This window comes from Loxodonta africana, chromosome 22 (assembly GCF_030014295.1).
Source record: "Loxodonta africana isolate mLoxAfr1 chromosome 22, mLoxAfr1.hap2, whole genome shotgun sequence".
NCBI lineage: Eukaryota > Metazoa > Chordata > Mammalia > Proboscidea > Elephantidae > Loxodonta > Loxodonta africana.
Genome location: NC_087363.1, coordinates 61,082,500 through 61,101,483, shown reverse-complemented (window position 1 = coordinate 61,101,483; position 18,984 = coordinate 61,082,500). Strand labels below are relative to the sequence as shown.

Below are 18,984 nucleotides of genomic sequence, written 5' to 3'. Positions count from 1 at the left end.
TGGAAGTAGGTCGCCATGCCTTTCTTCTCTGGCTCTACTGAGTGGGTTTGAAAGGCCAGCCTTTCAGTTAGCAGTTGAGTGCAAACCATTTGCACCTTTCAGAGTTTCTCAAACATCCATTATTGTCCCACTTTCCATCAGGCAGCGACCTGGCAGGTAGTGTTGCCAGGCATCCTGTATCTACAAAACATGTCTTGTCTTTAACAATTTTTATCAGTGCTCTGTATTGACTTTGTTAGGATGCCCTAAGTGTCTTGTATTCAGGGTTTTTTTTTTTTTTTCAATAAATGACAAAAAATTTGGCCATTAAGAGTTACTGTTCAAATTTAAGTGAGCATCCTGTATTTTTATTTGCTGAATCTGACAACACTACCGGCAGACTTGTTTACATTTGTATGCAGGTAAAAATGTACCAGTCTCTGAGCCAGTAGGTGGGCCAACACCAGGGTGAAACAAGTGAGGAACCAGGATACACAATTTAAGGGGACAATTGCTCTCAGGGCCTTGAAGTACACCTCACCCCAGATCCAACCTTGCAGGGGAGACCTGGCAAAAGGGTCAGGTTGTTGTTGTTGGGTGCCATAGAGTTGATTCCAACTCATAGCAATCCTACAGGACAGAGCAGCACTGCCCAATAGGGCTTCCTAGGCTGTAATCTTTACAGGAGCAGATAGCCAGGTCTTTTCTCTTGAGGAGCACCTTGGTGGGTTCAAACTGCCTACCTTTGAGTTAGCAGCCAAGCATTTAGCCATTTGAGCCATCGGGGTTCCCTGAAGGTCAGGAAAACACCTTAATCAGCTTGACTAATCAGGTTAAACTTTCATGGAACCCCCTCCACAGTGGACTCCAGGGAGCACAAATTCATACTTTACCAAGCTTCTTTCTTATGCGTTTGTGAGTTGGAACCCAGGCCTGGGTACTTCTAGATATATAACATGGGCAAGCTACTTAACCTCCCTGAGCTTTTGCTTAGGATTAAAAATTACAGTAAGGGCTAAATAAAAATACAATATTCCAAACACCTCTGGCAGTGACTGAGACATAATAAGCTAATGAAATATTGATAAATTAACGATAAATTATTTCAGCATTGTCATTTCAGTGCCCAAGCAGAGGCAGTACAAATGCTCAGGGCCTCAACTTTCTAAGTCTCGTTTAGCACTGAACATTATTTAGCACCTTTTTTTCAGGGAATAGCATATATTATGAAACATCTGCTAGGGACTAGACGTGTTGGCTGTTTACGCACATTATCTCATTTAGCCCACACAATACTCTTGTGAGGTGTGTACTAGTTGAGGAAGCTGAGGCCTTGGGAGGTTAAGAGACTTATTTTAGTTCATACAACAAGCAAGTGGTAAGGCTGGGATTACAAGGGCAGCAGCCTGTCTCTAGGTCAGCCTGACTTCAAAGCCCACAGGTTAAACCACTATTTTATAAAGATGGTGACGCTTGTCCAGACACCTACTATCACCACCGAAAGGCTTCTTCTGAGATAATTGAAGGGGTGCTGGAAATGGCCTTCCCAGTCTTGGGCTACCAGTATCCTGATGAGATCTTTCTCACTGTGGCTTCCCAATCTTTGATCTCCTCATGAAGCCGTATTCTTCTGAAAGTGAGAAGATGGCATAGAGAATGGTTTCCTGGGAAAAGTTGTGTTGTGTTTGTGTTTGTGTGCGTGTGTGTGCATGTTGGGAGGGGAAGGGGTGAGACGCTGGCATACTGTTCTTGTTAGTCAATTTTTGACTCAGAGGCCCCATGTGACAGAGTAGAACTGCCCCAAAGTGTTTCCTAGGTTATAACCTTTAGGTTATAACCTTGCCAGGTCTGGGTGGGTTTGAACTACCAACCTTTTGATTAGCAGCCATGTGCTTAAATGTTGTGCCACCAGGGATCCTTCCTGGGATGCTTAAAAAAAAAAAGAAAAAGAAAACCATTGCCATCAAGTAGATTCCTGTTCATAGCGACCCTGTAGGACAGAGTAGAACTGCTGCACAGGGTTTCCAAGGAGTGCCTGGTAGCTCTTAACCACTACGCCACCAGGGATTACATCCCAAATCTTCTGGGTGCATTCCTCAGATGCTATTGCTCCTTTTCCTCTCTGCAAAGTTTCCTCCACCCTTTCGGCAAAGGTGATTCCAGTCCAGCTGGCTCTTAACTGGCCCGACATTAGGAATGTCTTCGAGCCACACCTTGACCGGAAGTGTCTGAATTGCATGTCTTGAAAACTCACCTGGCTCATCTGATTTCCAGCCCTCCCTCTGAGCCTTCCTTCGTCTTCCTCCCCAGGCCTGCTCTCCTGTTTGTTCTTTCCCTGACCTTTTCGTTTTCATGTGTTTCCATGAAGGGCGGTGCTTGTTGAGCAATTCCTTTCTATAATGGCGTGATTAATAAAGAGCATGAGACGTGGAGTCAGACAGACATGGGTTTCGGTTTTAGCTTTACCACATACTGTGTGGCCATGGAACCAAGGGTGTGGGGACCTTTCTGAGGCTTCCTCTTTTGTAGCCTTATGTGGAATAGGACCAGCTTTTTGTATAGTTGCACCAGGAAAAACCAGTTGTCGTCAAGCCTATCCTGATCCCCTGTGTGTCAGACCCCATGTGTGTCAGAGTAGAACTGTGCTCCATAGGATTTTCAGTGGCTGGTTTTTTGGAAGGAGATTGCCAGGACTATCTTCTGAGGCACCTCTGCCAATCTTCAAACTGCCAACAAACAGTTCAGTGTTAGTAGCAGAGTGCATACCCATTTGTGCCACCCAGGGATTCCCTTGAATGTCAGTAGTCCCTCCAAGTTATTGAGAGAATTCACAGCACAGAAATACACTCCCAAATGTCCCTTAGAGGGTGGCACAGCCCAGTGGAAAATCACAGACCTTTTCAAACTTGGGGACTTCATAAGTTTATAAGCATACAAGAAAGGAGAAGTGCTAGCTGAAACTCAGAAGTTAGGCCAGCTCCCACCCTGCGCTGGCCCTGGCTCACCATTCTTACCAAGGCTGCTGATATTCAAATACAAAAGGAAACGAAGAAAATTGTTGGGGTATGTGTGTGTTTTCATGTTAGAAACAGCAACAAATACCTCACACAGCCTATTTATCCATATGCATATTCTCCTGTGTTCTTTTGCAGGGGAAGACAAGCTTCTTCACTGAATCATCAAATGTAGCAGAGGATGGAAGGGTTATAAATACATACAGTCTGCAGGTGGACTCAGGTTCTAATCTGAGCTGAATCCCAGTTTCATTCTTTTCAAAGAGAATCAAAAGTGGCTGGTGCCCACCCAAGCATTTACATCGGAGAGAGCCAAATTCCTAGAGTGCTGCCCAGGGCCACTTTATTAGAGCACCTAACTTTTCCTATTATCATACTGAGCCTGAGCAATAAAAAACGGGGAAGGATCAATAGATATTTTCAGGGCTACTGATCAATATTTAGCTCATTATGGCTATCTGTGATTGTAACAAGTACTTTCCCTGGTGCGAGACATTTTATTGACCAGAAAATAATTTAAGAAATGCCTCTGGTCCACAGATGAGCTAACATAGCAGTCAGTCATGCTTGTGGGCAGTCACCTAGCTACCTAAGCTAGGTAGTGTCCTAGGTAAGGATTATATTGACCTGTGTTTGGACTTGGACCTCTTTGCTCTTCTGCCACTGGTAAATGAAAGGAAATTCTTTCCCTTATCTCCAAGAAGAGGTAGTAAAGAAGTTCTATTAGACCTAGCATGAATCCGCTGAGTTTTTATTATTGAAAAAAAATTCTGTTTACAACCCTTCCTGCAGAGAAATTGTTTGTGGAAAGCATTCGTTAAACAAGGCGGTGGTAGTTTGACAGGTTGGAGTTTATTTCTGGCTTTTCTTCTGATAGTTGCATGATTTTTGGTAAGTTACTTGACATTTCTAATTCTTGGATTCCTTGTCTGTAAAATGGGAACGATAGGAACCCCATTAGCAGCTCATGCGGTTGTTTTGAGAACGACATGAACGAATGCACGGGAAGTACTTTAGCACAATGGCCCGGCACACGTTAAACTAGAATTCAGCAAACGTCAACTCAGTTTCGTAGCGAGGCATACTTCACGCTTTTCTACTTCAGCGTGGCGTAAGGATAGGAAGGAGGGGAGGCCGAGTGGTAGGAAAGATACAGGGGAATCCAGAGGAAGGGATAAAAATAATGTAAGGAGCATAGCGCACGCAGTGGGGGTTCAGTGGTAGAATTCTCGCCTTCCGAGCAGGAGACCTGGGTTCAATTCCCGGTCACGTGCAGCCACCACCTGTCTGTCAGTGGAGGCTTGCATGTTCCTGCGATACTGAGCGAGTTTCAGTAGAGCTTCCAGACCAAGACAGACTAGGAAGAAAGGCCTGATGATCTACTTCTGAAAATCAGCTAATGAAAACCTTATGGATCACACAGCCCTGTCCAGAACTGACCGTGTGGATGGTACAGGACTGGGGATCATTTCATTCCTATGGCATCTAACAACAAAGGAACCTAGGCGGTGAGGGATTCACCTAACTTTGGGCTAAAAGATGAGTAAAGTTTTGCACCATCATCTGGACACCACATATGTGTGAAAAGATTCTTCTCTCTGAAGACAGACTATCTCTACGCCTTCAAGACAATGAGGGACAACTAAGGGCTTGCCTTACTAGCAAGCATGTCTGAAGCACCTCCTTGATGTATCTCTAGGTCGCTGCTACTCAAAGGTGGTCTGCAAACTCTGTTCCTGGGCCTTGGGGCAAGGTAAGTACAGAAATTGAGAGTCACCATTCAGAAACTTTAATCGCAACTTGACAGTTGTTGTCATTGTCAGGTGCTATCGAGTCAGCTCCGACTCATAGTGACCCTAAGTACAACAGAATGAAACACTGCCTGGTCCTGTGCCATCCTCACAATCGCTATGCTTGAGCCCATTGTTGTAGCCACTGTGCCAATCCATCTCGTTGAGGGTCTTCCTCTTTTTCGTTCACCCTCTATTTTACAGAGTATGTTTGAATTTCATTCTTTTATGTTTTAATTTTTCTGGTAATTCCCTTTTTACTTTACAAAACTGTCAGTCCACGATGGATTGGAAATTAAAAAAAAAAGGTCTTTCACCACTGAGTTTGACTATTACTGCTATAGATAATAGTCTAGACTTTTCTACGACATGGAACACTGATTCTGAAGGCTCTTAAAGACTGACATTAAGGGAAACTCTAGTCTGAGCTTAGTGCCTAAGAATAGGCCAAACTAATAGTTGAAAGACAATTCCAGAATCTTTATTGCTTATGACATTTAAGCTTTTACTGGTACATGGAAGAATTTTGAAGAATTTTCTCAAAAATAGAAAAAAATATAAACATCCAGGAAGATGAGGCAGTTTTTAAATCCATCTTGTAAAATATACAACTTTATGAGGTAGATCAATACGAATCCATATAAGAGAGACCCAAGTGGCCAGGTGAAAATAAGATTGTAAAACTGTATTCGTAATACGATGCTAGTTTTTTAAATTATTATTTAACTATGATATGCATAGAAAAACATTTGAATATACAGTACATGAAGAAGTTGTTATATTAAAACCTGCTGCTGTATAGTCAACTTCAACTCATAGCAACCCTAAAGGACAGAGTAGAACTGCCCCATAGGGTTTCCAAGGAGCACCTGGTGGATTTGAACTGCCAACCTTTTGGTTAGCAGATGTAGCTTCTAACCACTATGCCACCAGGGTTTCCAAATTAGAGGGTGTCATATAAACTTACAGGTTTTGATTAAGTTTTAATGTTATATATTTGTTTTCTGTTAGAATATAAAATTTTTACCATGAGTATTTTTTGTAAGGGCACTATGCAGAGAGCTTACAAAAAAATACCTCGCGGGGGAAGGGCGTGGTTGGCTAACAAACATAGAATGTGCGTATTGTTTGTGTAAAAATACTGTGTATGATATTTCGTAATAAAAAAGAGAAAGCTCACATGTTGAAAAATTTACCTGTGCTACTTTTTGGTTTTTAATAAGCATACCAATAATGTGGTTGAGAGATTTTTCAAAAAATATGCAGAGAAAACGAAACCACCCAAACGGAGATGATGAGAACTCCACGCGTTGTAAAGAGTGTAACCGATGTCACCGAACAGCTTGTGTAGGAATTGTTGAATGGGAACCTAAACTGCTGTGTAAACCTTCACTGAAAACACAATAAAATATCATCCAAAAAAAGAGCAAGAAAGGCAAACAAGTATGTGGAGGGGAAGAATCATCCAGCAAGATCGTTGTGCTTCCATTTTCCACTTTGGGAGCCAAATTCTACTTGTCCTTTAAAGGTATACTTGCAATTCTGAGCTTGTCATCTCTTGAATAGGAAAATGTCATTTTCATGCACATTACATGCAATGAAATAAATATTAATACTAACGTCTTCCTACATTTCATTTCCCATCTCTTTCTTCCCATTGTGCAATGCAGGGTAAAAAGACGTCAGGTGAAATGTTTTCCTGCATCTTAAAGACCTTGCTTGCCAGTCAACAAAACTACTGTGGACTATTTGTTACAAACAACATTCCCAAGATTCCCAATAAACCCAGTGCTTCACATCAGTCATCGTCTGTGAGGCAATAAGCTACCGTATTTCATTAACTCCAAGACAACGTTATTGTAAGACACAGCATTATTTCATGTATCACCAAGAAGAAAAAAAAAAAAAACTACCAATTCAGCTAGGACAGACTATCTATCAAAAGGCAGATCCCAATTTCAAAGATGTAAATACAAAAAAAAAAAAGAAAAGTGCATCTTGGAATCAATAAAATACGGTAATGCTATAACTAAAAATCTGAAGCCTTGTCCAACATGATGACTCACCATAGCACTTTAAGCTGCTCTGTGAACTCTGAATGTAAGTGGAAGAATAAGTAAACGTTTTCAGTAGCACACCTTTAGTTTATTGACCTATGTAAAAAAATAGGTCTTAAAATAGTCAGAACAGTAAAAGAATAGGCAGAAGGGTATTTCTGTTTCTAGGAGTCTATACAAATATGCAAAAAGGAATAAGTTATTACTTTTTTTTTTGCGTGTCTTTTTTTTTTCCCCCAAAGTTCATTTCTAATGATACAAATGACTAAGGACCAGTTTAACAAATCGTCTTTATGTATATATTACATGCTTTGGGCTAGAGATAGAAAATGTTCCAAAAAAGTTGTTCAGAAACATTTCTATTCACAATATGAACAAGGAACCTGTATAAAAGCGGGTGAAAAGGAGCACCTTTTATGGAATTCTGAAGCAGAGTAAAGATGACAAAAAAGAATCCATTTGGAATATGGAAATCATTTGTTTAAAAAAAAAAAATCCCACAATAAACCACAGCTAATTAGTTCCTCCAAAGAAAGCATGAGGTAGTTATAGCCTCATAATCAGGTCTACTGCGGCTTGCAGTACTAGTGTTGTTTTTTTTCTTTAAATAACTAATCTTTTTTTGTCATTTGGTGATGTAGAGCTACCTGCGGAACCCAGACGATACGTTTAATTTTCTAATGTTCACCATTTTAAGGCACACGATCATCTAAAAGAATGTGGTTTTTGTTGGTTCGGGTTCTTTCTGTATCACCTTAAAATACCTTTTGAAACTCATGATTATAAAAACTTTCTGTGTCAAGTTTGCCATGGCCAATGACAGCCAAACGGGAGCGTTACCAGCCTGAATAACAATAGTACGTTATGCCTTTGGTGTGGAAAGAAAAAAGGAGCTCAATGATATGGTACCTTAGAAAATTCTCCAAGCAGGGTTTGTCAGTTATTCAGTGAACTGCTTCATTTTCCCCAATCTGCTACCACAAAAGTTATATTACAAGATGCTACAGCAATAAGTCTTTCCAGAACCCATTTTACGGTGCTTATGAAAAACATCACTCTATAATACCCTAAAAACATTTACACTCATTCAGAACTTCATGAAAATCCAGCCTCTCTCTTCAAGTAATTTTCCAATACTGTCTAAATTGTTCACGTCTGTGTAGAAATAGCATGTTCTCCTCTGTCAGCTCACAAATTCAAACTTTGTAACAGTGAGCAATGACTAAGGAGCTTCTGATTTACCTCCTCTCATCATTTTGAATTGTGCTCTGAAATTTCCCCTTTCCTTCTTTCCTACTGAAGACCTGACCACACTTTTCAGTTTTGAGGTTTGCCTTCAACAACTTTCATTCTCTTAAAAAGTGCTTGCTATTGATAAAGGCTTCAAGCTGAGTCCTCTCTTGGCAATGGTTCCAGGTGTGGTCAGACCTTGCTCTGTTAGGTTACCGCCCGGAGTTTGAAAGGCAAGTCATCTTCAGCGGCTTTGTACTGCTTCGTGTGAGACTCACTTCGAGGGCAACTAAGTCTTCTCTTCAACCTTTGATGCCAGCAGCCTTCTGGGAAGACGAACACATATTGCAAGGCACACTAGTGTGAGAACGCAGTGCTTGGTCACGTGGTCCAACTGCAGTTCAGACTAATGTTCCAGGCTTTGAATCTTCATGCCAAAAGAGCCTCTGCTCACTACCCCCCAGGCTGTCCTCCAACCGGTTTCCAGCTGTACTGTCCAGTTGATGGGTCTCTGTGTACTGTCTGTTAAAGGAAACCAGAAAAGTTACTCTTGTGGTCATTTTTGTGCCCTGAGAACAAAGACTACTACACTCAAAGACGTTAGTAGAGAGTGCTGTTAAGGAAAATTATCCAGAACCTGAAGTAAGGCGACAGGATGACTGTGTGTCCTTTCAGTGTCATACTGGAGCACTGTCTAACAGATCCATGCGAGGACTATTTAATTCTCTAGGGAGATGTATGTTTGTCTAACTACAACTTACCATTGATTACAACCCAGATTGTGTGAAGCTACACGTTAATTTGTGGATTTTTAGTGTGGAAGAAACTCAAATAACTTCTGTCTGATAGAAAAAGCTTACAGTTATAGTTTTATTGCCCTGTAGGACATTAACTGGTTTCGTACCTAATTTCATAACCTTACTCCAGCATTCTCTCTTTCAGTGTGTCAAATTCGGTTTTACAAATTCTCTTTCAACCAATGGTACCATTCTGCTATTTCCCTCATTGATTGCTTAAATAAATCTTTGACACAGGCCTATTTTCTATTTGTGTGGGTCATATTTTTAACTTTTTCAGAAGAATTACTTTCATGGCACATTTTAGGTATTCTTCAAATTAAAGGAATATTTTAGATGTTTACCTCAGGGACAAAAGAATATTTTTAGAGGGGGCCAGGGGCACCTTGGTATGTGTGTTAGATCTCTAGGGTGTATGAGTCAAGTGTAAACTGAGAATGACTGAACAAACAGCATCACATTTAAAAACCATAGGCATATTCGGACGGTCCATCCAGATGAGAGCACCTTATACAAACCATTCCAATAAGCAAAACTGATAATAGTTGATTAAAACAGGTTACATAGTTAGTAGATGTTCTTAAAATATGAAATTTCCACATGTTTTAGTAAAGATGATTAAAAAAAAAAGCCTTTGGAAGAAGAGCAGGAATACTGTGCAAATCCAGGTATTTAGTATTTTCATCTAACATAAACACAAAGTCAGATTTCACAACTTCACACATTGGCCAGAACAAGCAAAGCTCCTGTGAAGCCAGAAGCAACACACACATTTGAGCGACTGTACTTACTACAGTTGGCTACACTTAGCAAAAGAGAATTTAAGACTGATCTCATTTCTGGAGACACAACCATTCGCCGGGACAGAAGCCCTTGGTTTTGCCTAGTCGTAGGTAGAGTTAGGCAAGGAAGAGATGGGGAAATGGAAGACAGGACGTGAAAGGAAAAGTTATTTGAAAACAGAGTTTGCAACAGCTGAGCCATTTGACTATATTATATATATACTAGGTAGCATACAAGACTTCAGCATTTTTACTTTTAGAAGTTTATGTCACTGAGAAGTTATACCAAATCATATTAGGGAAAAAATTTTATTGGTGAATATCTGTAGCATTCTGTAATATCTAGTACCTGGGTACTCTGGGGGAAAGGATAGCTAAATAATATACATTTCATTTATTAAAAAAAAAACCATTGATATGTTGCCAAGCATTTCAAATCCAAGGGCAATTCTAAGGCTTTTCTTTTTTATTTTTGAAATTCAATTTCTCTCTTATTTTAAAAATTGTGTTTTACAAAAATTATTTATGCTATTTTACAGCAAATTTCCAAAGCTTTATAAATGGTTGTTATTCTATTTGCCATGCTAACAAAAAACCAAACCAAACCCATTGCCGTCAAGGTGATTCCCACTCATAGTGACCCTATAGGACAGAGTAGAACTGCCCCATAGGGTTTCCAAGGAGTGGCTGGGGGATTTGAACTGCCGGCCTTTTGGTTAGCAGCCAAATGCCTAACCACTGTACTACCAGGGCTCTGCCACGCTAAAGCGTCAAGTTAAACTGATCAAACTGTATCGTAATTACAAAAAACTTTAAATAAATGGAAATCAGCACACCTATAACTCTGTGGCTAGGAGGGTAAACTGGCAAATCTTTATGGAAAGTAAGAGCTTAAAAAAATACACTTTTCAATTTAATCCATTAATTCTACCTACCGGAATGTATCCTACGGAACTAATCTGGAATTTAGGCAAATATTTTGTACAAAGATGTTAAAAGAAACAAAACAAAAGAATAATAATAATAAAAAAAACCCTGAAAAACACTCAGATGTTAAAAATGGGGGCATTGTTAAGTCAGAATTGACTCGAAGGCAATGGCTTTGGTTTGGTTTGGTCAAGTAAATAAAGTATAATATATTTATAGAGTAGAATATCATATTGGTCAAATAAAATGTTGGTCAGAGTCTTTCAAGAACACAGGAACATGTTTGTGGTATAATGTTGAGTAAAAAACTTGGATGTAGAATTTCATACACAACATAACAAGACGTATAATTACATATGTAATATTATGCCCAGGTTAAAAATGGATTCAGAAAAATGGGGGGACAGTGCCAACATGTTAATAGCTGCTATCTCTGGATGGTGGAATTATTTCCTACTTATTTAGCCCTGTAGTTTCCAAGTCTTCCACAAGGAGCTTTTACTAGGCACATAAAAAAAAATACACACACACAATTAAAGAAAAAAAAACCAAACCCAGTGCGGTTGAATCAATTCTGACTCATAGCGACCCTATAGGACAGAGTAGAACTGCCCCATCAGGTTTCCAAGGAGCGCCTGGTGGAATCAAACTTCTGACCGTTTGGTTAGCAGCTGTAGCACTTACCCACTACACCACCAGGGTTTCCCTACACACACAATAAACCAAAAAACCCAAACCCAGTGCCGTCGAGTCGATTTTGACTCATAGCGACCCTACAGGACAGAGTAGAACTGCCCCATAGTTTCTAAGGAGTGCCTCGTGGATTCAAACTGCCGACCCTTTGGTTAGCAGGCATAGCACTTAACCACTATGCCACCAGGATTTCCACACACACAAAAAGAAAAAAAAAATTTTTTTTAAAGGAATCTTTAAATAGCTTCTAATTCCCTGTCCATTATGTCCCTCTGACATAAACCTCCCCTATCAAGCCATCTAGGACCAGCTGAAATAGACAAGTACACTTGGTAAAACAGATATTCTCTAAAAATGTTTAGCACTTCCTGAGCCTGGTGAAACTGATGTTAAAGATATTAGAACTGTCTTAAGCACTGAATGTTTTATATCATTACTCACTGTGTAAACAAAAAGTTGAAATTATGCAAATGTGAAAATTATTTGCAAACGTATTATACGAATTGATCGGAAATGAATTAAAAAGGTTCTGCTCAGATTTTGGGCCAAAGTCAGTTTGGAGTTTACGATTATTCATTTTCAAGCATTACTGACGGAAGCCCAAGCTATCTGACGTCTTCTGAGGTATGTTTTCACTAAAATTCTATTTTGAGCATACCCTTTGTTGAGTTGAGACAATTGGCCTAATATTTCAAGCCAAGAAAAACGCCTGCTGAATATGGATGAAAAAATGAGGCTTTGGGGTTGAATAGCTCCAATTTGCTGATAACACCAAGTGCTCTAAACTGCTAAGCTCTTCAATTCACTGGTAGAGAGATCTTTATAAGTGATAGCCTGTGAGGATCTCATATGCCTGAGGCGGTCTGATTTAAAGAAAGCCAAATTAAATGCTCTGGAGAAAAAAAAGAAAAACAGAAAATTATTTATTTCTTGGCACCATGAGTGTGGGTTATATTTTGTGAGAAAATGAGGAGGAGAAATGACCCCTTCAAACTTAACTCCTCCTGTGTGTAAAGAGAACTAAAAAATAGGTAAATTTAGAGTTTGTAAAAAAAAAAAAAAATTTTTTTTTGTTTTTTATATCACATTTTAACAAGTTGTTCTTGTATATTTCCACTACATGTTTACCAAAAGCAACTTTTACAGACAGTCAGGACAGCTGAGTGCGTCTGTTGCTGCCTGGAGAACACAGGGTCTATACAAAAAGACAGCAAATGTTTGAAATCACGCCCACCAACTGTCTACTAGGAATCTTGGTATGAACAGCCTTTTCTGGAGGAGAGAGATTTTGTATTCACTTTCAGCCAAAAATTTTTTTTTTCCCTGCCAGGTTCCAAAAGAGTCTAAAATGGACATCTTACAATACAGCTTCAAATATTACAAGTAAAAACAAAACAAAAACACAACCTTCAGGTTCCGATATTATATAACTCTGACAACAGTGTCAATTTTAAATGAGCTCAATCAGGGGTCAGCAAACTTCTTTTTAAAGGGTCAGGTGTAAGTATTTTTGGCTTTGCAGGCCATATGGTCTCTGTCACAACCACTCAGCTCTGCCCTTGTAAGGCAAAAACAGCCATAAATAATATATAAATGAATGAGCAGAGCTGTTTTCCAACACAACTTTATTTACAAAAACAGGTGGCAGTTAGATCTGGCCTGTGGGCTGTAATTTGCCAACCCCTGAGCTAGATTGGAAACCCTGGTAGCATGGTGGTTAAGAGCTACGGCTGCTAACCAAAAGGTTGGCAGTTTGAATCTACCAGGCGCTACTTGGAAACCGTATGGGGCAGTTCTACTCTGTCCTATAGGGTCGCTATGAGTCAGAATCGACTCGACGGCAACAGGTTTGGTTTTGGTTTTTTTATGGAGCTGGATTAGTAAGCGCTTATAAGGTAAAATTGGATCCCTGAATTCTTTTGAACAGGGACCAAACCAAAAAACAAACCCAGTGCCGTCGAGTCGATTCCGACTCATAGTGACCCTATAGGACAGAGTAGAACTGCCCCACAGAGTTTCCAAGGAGCACCTGGTGGATTTGAACTGCTGACCCTTTGGTTAGCAGCCATAGCACTTAACCACCACGCCACCAAGGTTTCCTGAACAGGGACAGGCTGCTAGAATTTGAGAGCGTTGCTTTCTTACCTGCCTGGAGAGGGCAAAGGATTGTACACATTTCCATAGCAGCTGGTGTAAGGAGAATGTGGAGCTTCATAGTCAGATACCCCAACAGTTATCTGGGTTCTCCAGTTTCCAGAGGCATTTGTAGAAGACACTAGAATTGAAAATGAAAAGACAGAGAAAATTGTTAAAAATATGCAAAGTGAAAAAAATTGTAGGTCATTTAGATGTGTATTACAATTAGCTGTACACAGACTAGAGCTCAAGAGCCAGGGATTGGCCCTGATACCAAAACCAGGCAAAGACACCACAAAACAAGAAAATTGTAGACCAGTATCTCTCATGAATATAGATGCAAAAATTCTAGCCAATAGAATTCAGCATCATTTCAAAAAAGTAATACACCACAACCAAGTGGGATTCATACCAGGTATGCAAAGACGGCTCAACATTAGGAAATCAATCAACGTAATTCACTATATAAATAACCACACGATCGTCTCACTAGACGCAGAAAAGGCATTTAACAAAGTCCAACACTGATTCCTGGTAAAAACTCTCAATAAAACACATATAAGAGGAAAATTCCTCAACATAATAAAGGACATCTGTACAAAACCAAGAGCCAACATCATTCTCAATGGAGAGAGGCTGAAAACCTTTCCCTTGAAACAGGAACAAGGGAAGTATGCCCTTTATCACCACTCCTATTTAACACTGTGCTGAAAATCCTAGCTAGAGCAACAGGCGAGAAAAAGAAATAAAGGCTATCCAAATTGGAAAGGAAGAAGTAAAACTGTCCCTATTTGCTGATGACATATTTAAAAAAAATTTTTTTTTTAATGTGGTTTAAGTGAAAGTTTACAAATCAAGTCGGTCTCTCATACAAAAACTTATACACACCTTGCTATGTACTCCTAGCCACTCTTTCCCTAATGAGACAGCACACTCCTCCTCTCTACCCTGTATTCCCCGTGTCCATTCAACCAGCTCCTGGCCCCCTCTGCCTTCTCATCTCGCCTCCAGACAGGGGCTGCCCTCATAATCTCATGTGTCTATTTGAGCCAAGAAGCTCACTCCTCATCAGTATGTCTTATAGTCCAGTCCAATCCCTGTCTGCAGAGTTGGCTTCAGGAACGGTTCCAGTTTTGGGCTAACAGAGGATCTGGGGACCGTGACCTCTAGGATCCCTCTAGTCTCAGTGAGACCATTAAGTCTGGTCTTTTTATGAGAATCTGAGGTCTGCATCTGACTGTTCTCCTGCTCCATCAGGGATTCTCTGTTGTGTTCCCTGTAAGGGCAATGATTGGTGGTAGCTGGGCACCATCTAGTTCTTCTGGTCTCAGGCTGATGGCGTCTCTGGTTTATGTGGCCCTTTCTATCTCTTGGGCTCATATTTACCTTATATCTTTGGTGTTCTTCATTCTCATTTGCTCCAGGTGGGTCGAGACCAACTGATGCATCTTAGATGGTTGCTTGCTAGCATTTAAGACCTCAGACACCACTCACCAAAGTGGGATGCAGAACATTTTCTTAATATATTTTGTTATGCCAATTGACCTAGATGTCCCCTGAAACCATGGCCCCCAGGCCCCCATCCCTGCTACTCAGGCCTTCGAAGCGTTCGGTTGTATTCAGGAAACTTCTCTGCTTTCAGTTTAGTCCAGTTGTACTAACCTCTCCTGTATTGTATGTTGGTAGATGACATGATATTATACATAGAAAACCCAAAAGACTCCATGAGAAAACTACTGGAACTAATAGAAAGATTCAGCAGAGTAGCAGAATATAAGATAAACACACAAAAATCAGGTAGATTCTTATCCACCAATAAAGAGAACGATGAAAAGGAAATCAGCAAAACAATACCACTTATAATAACCCCTAAAAAAAAAAAAATACTTCGGAATAAATCTAATCAGGAATGTAAAAGACCTATACAAAGAAACCTACAAAACACTACTGCAAGGAAAAAAAAAAAAAAAAGGGGCCAGGGATTGAAATCAGTGGAGCTCCCCTTCCAATTTGTTCACTTAATGGCCGTGTGACCTTGGGCAAATAGCTTATCCTCTTTCAGCTGAAGTTTCTTCATCTGTAAAGTGGGGATAATAATATAAATACATCCTGCCTAGGGCTGACAGAAGGAGCCTTGGTGGCACGATGGTTAAGCACTCGGCTGCTAACCAAAAGGTTGGCAGTTTGAACCCACCAGGGGCTCCTTAGGAGAAAAGACCTGGTGATTTGCTCCCATAAAGATTACAGACTAGAAGACTCTACGGGACAGTTCTACTTTGTCCTATAGGGTTGCTCTGAGTTGGAATCGACTTGACGACATGCAACAACATGGCTGATATCAGGATTAAATAAGGTAACTAAATAAGATGAAAATCTTTATCACTGTGCCTGGTACCGAGTAAACAATAAATGGTAACTATTAAAATAACCAAAGAGACAAATCAATGTGAAACACATCTCAATAAAGCTGTTACATATTAAAAAAAAAAGACAAATCAGGGGTGGGAGGGGACCCTCTTATATAGTCAGAAAAAAATCTTCCCATTCGGGCTGTGGTAGCTGGGCATACAAGACTTTAGCTGTAACCATACGGTGATGAGTGAGTGTCTTGGGGAACTTTGGCGGGAAATCATTCTGTAATGTGATTTGTTGATACTTGAGTGTTTAGCAGTGGCCACTAGCAGGATCAAGACAACTTCTGCCTTAAAAAAAAGGGTGGGGTTGGGTGGGGTGTGGGTAGGGTGGGAACTAGTATGAAAAGGAATTGAAGAAGAGAAGATTTTGTACTACAGAGGGACTGAACTGTAACACGACAAGGGTATAATTGTGGGGTGAAGCCGAGTGAACGCCTCCTTGCTGGGTGTCTGCTGTCCTCTCTATAAAACCAGCCAGTCCTGCTCCATGCGTAGGATGCATAAGGTGACCACAATGTCATGTTGGTCATGCAAGACTCAAAAACCCAGCACTGCCATGGATCCTTCCTGCTCTTGTCCATTTCCCACTTCAAGCTATTGGCTTCCAACCCTTCTCTTTCTCACTCACAAAGCACCTGCCACCAGAGTGGGACAAACACATTTCAAAACTCTTCCACGGCCCTGAATGCCAAGAGGTTTTGATTAAAAGATGTAACACTCTCACTTTGAGCTTCAAAGAATTTTTCCTAACTCTAAGTTACAGGCTGTGGGGCTTGGTGATTAAGATGTCAGACAGAACTGAGATAGAATTCCACCACCCCACCCCTTATGAGTTGCAAGGCTTTAGGTAGGGCCATTTAAACACTCTAAGCCCAAGTTACCCTGGCTGCAAAATTTGTTGTTGTTGTTAGCTACTGGATTCAGCCTCCAACTCATGGCGATCCCAGGCACAACAGGATCGAAACATTGTGATCCATCTCATTGCCTGATTTTTGGAAGTAGGTAGCCAGGCTTTTCTTCCTAATCCGTCTTAGTCTGGAAGCTCTGCTGAAGCCTGTTCAGCATCACAGCAACACGCATATCTTCACTGATAGACATGAGGTGCGCTGGCCAGGAATCTAACCTGGTTCTCCTGCCAGGAAGGTGAGAACTCTACCACTGAACCACCACGGTCCCTCTGGCTGCAAAATCAGGATAAAAATAAACAGCATCCATCTAATGGAACTGTTGCCAAGACTAAGCAGGATAACGTGTATGAGGTGCTGAGTGCACTGCGTGGCACGTGGTAAACGACCAATAAATGATTAATGCCGTTACTACTAAAACTGAGTCACCGAGAAGGTTGAAAGGGACTACAAAATCCCTGACTAACTTGGCAAATAGTTGAAAACTTATCTCTCTACGACAATGATGCATGTCTGATGTCATATATATCTATGGCTATAAAACGTAGACGGAAATGAGGAAAATTCCAGTAGCACTGATTCTACCTCTATTCCTCTAGCCTCTTAAAAAGTGATGTCTTTTAGTCTGTGGGACCAAATCCTGCTGGTGTCAGCACGGCTCACTCCAGGTATGAACCAGGACGTGTAAGGTAATTCTTACCTTTGCCCCAGATACTAAACCAACTGCCAGGAATGTTGAGGTTCCTGAGTTACACCTGCTTCTCCCTGGGCCACACTGTTGAAAGAGGTATCACCCCAGCCCTGTGCCCTGATGACTGTCCATATGAATCCCAGCCCTTTTTGTTTGGTTCTTTACTTGTAGCATTCTGGTCAGGTTTGGCTTCTGAAAGTTTCTCATGCAACGCCCTGAATTTCAGAGGGAGGAAAGGCATTCTCTAGATCCGAGCCACAAACAAAAGGAAATAACTATAAGAGCCTTTTCATAGGTTAGATGCTGTAACAGATGAGAAAGCGGAAGTTCAAAGTCCTACACAAATAGAAAGTACTTGAATCCAAATAGAAATCTCCATGGACATGCCCCTTGTCAACAAGCATATAAAACTTTTAAAGGGACAGTTTTCAATGATTACACGACGGTTCTGATACCCCTGTACTAAGTCTTACTAGAGGTAGCATGCTTAAGAGAGGGGCCAAGACATATTATCCTCTGGTTTTTATCCATTCATTTCTTAAAACCTGTTGCTGTCAACTCTGACTCATGGCGACCCCATTTGGGTCAGAGTAGAACTGTGCTCCATAGGTTTTTCAATTGTTGATTCTTCTGAAGTAGATCACCAGGCCTTTCTTGGGAAGTACCTCTCGGTGGACTCAAATCTCCAACCTTCTGGTTAGCAGCCCAACGTGTTAACTGTTTACAACACTAGGGACTCCATTCATTTCTCTGAATTTTAAAATTGCTTAATTTTTATACATTCCTCCGGCTTCCAAATACATTGTATGCTCACTGAGGACAGGAACTGGCTCCTCTGCATCATGGAAGTGCCTGCTTGTTTGATGAACAAATTGAATAGGCAGACTCCCCCTCTACCTCCATTTCTCTACTTAAAGTACTTTGCACAGCTGGAGTACCCAGGAAGCCTTCCACAAATGTTAGTAGAGTTAGAGTCCAAAGTCAACAGGTAAAGGCAACCTCTCTTCTAATTAAAATTTGAGAACTCCTTAAACCAACCACAAAGTAAAATATCATATGGTTACCCAATTAAGACATGCAAAGTGCTTGGTACAGTGCTTAATCAACACCAGCTCCTCTTAGAATTATTACAAGCCTTATGCAGGTACCTGAGCATTCAATACAAACTGCCTTCAGATGATCAAATTCCTCCTGGGGGACAGGGATGGATACATCATTGTCAAGTTTTCTGCTTTGCCTGGAGGGTTTGCTCTATTCCTTTAAAATACCAAATCTCAGTGGCCTGAATATATTTAAGAGGTGTGGTTGTCAACCTAAAGCCCAGAAAAGAAAAACTGTGTGAAGGCCCCCCAAAGAGCGGCAAGTATAGTAGGTGCTCAATAAATGTTGGCTTTGAATCTAAAACTTGCTTCACTGGACTCATGTGTACTGTATTCTTTGGAAAGCTGGAGAGAATAACTCAGTTTTTAAGTTGATGATTCTTATTGTTACTCCATTGAATTGCTACCGCCCCCGTGACTTAGGTTCTGGTCTTGTGAGCCTTGAATGGACTGGTTTTGGGTAGGTGGG

General features: G+C 40.7%; 1 protein-coding gene across 6 annotated transcripts in view; it reads right to left on the bottom strand.

Annotated features, from left to right (window-relative positions):
* Positions 1-6,906: 6,906 nt before the first annotated feature.
* The window catches only part of FRMD4B (FERM domain containing 4B), a 386,589-nt gene continuing 374,511 nt past the window's right edge, over positions 6,907-18,984 (bottom strand). For all 6 annotated transcript variants that reach the window (XM_064275017.1, XM_064275018.1, XM_003409793.4 and 3 more), the window contains 2 exons: positions 13,415-13,544; positions 6,907-8,592 (listed from right to left, as the gene is read on the bottom strand). In XM_064275017.1, the coding sequence (XP_064131087.1) occupies positions 8,472-8,592; positions 13,415-13,544 (251 nt within the window). In that variant the 3' untranslated portion in view covers positions 6,907-8,471. The remainder of the gene's footprint in view (positions 8,593-13,414; positions 13,545-18,984) is intronic.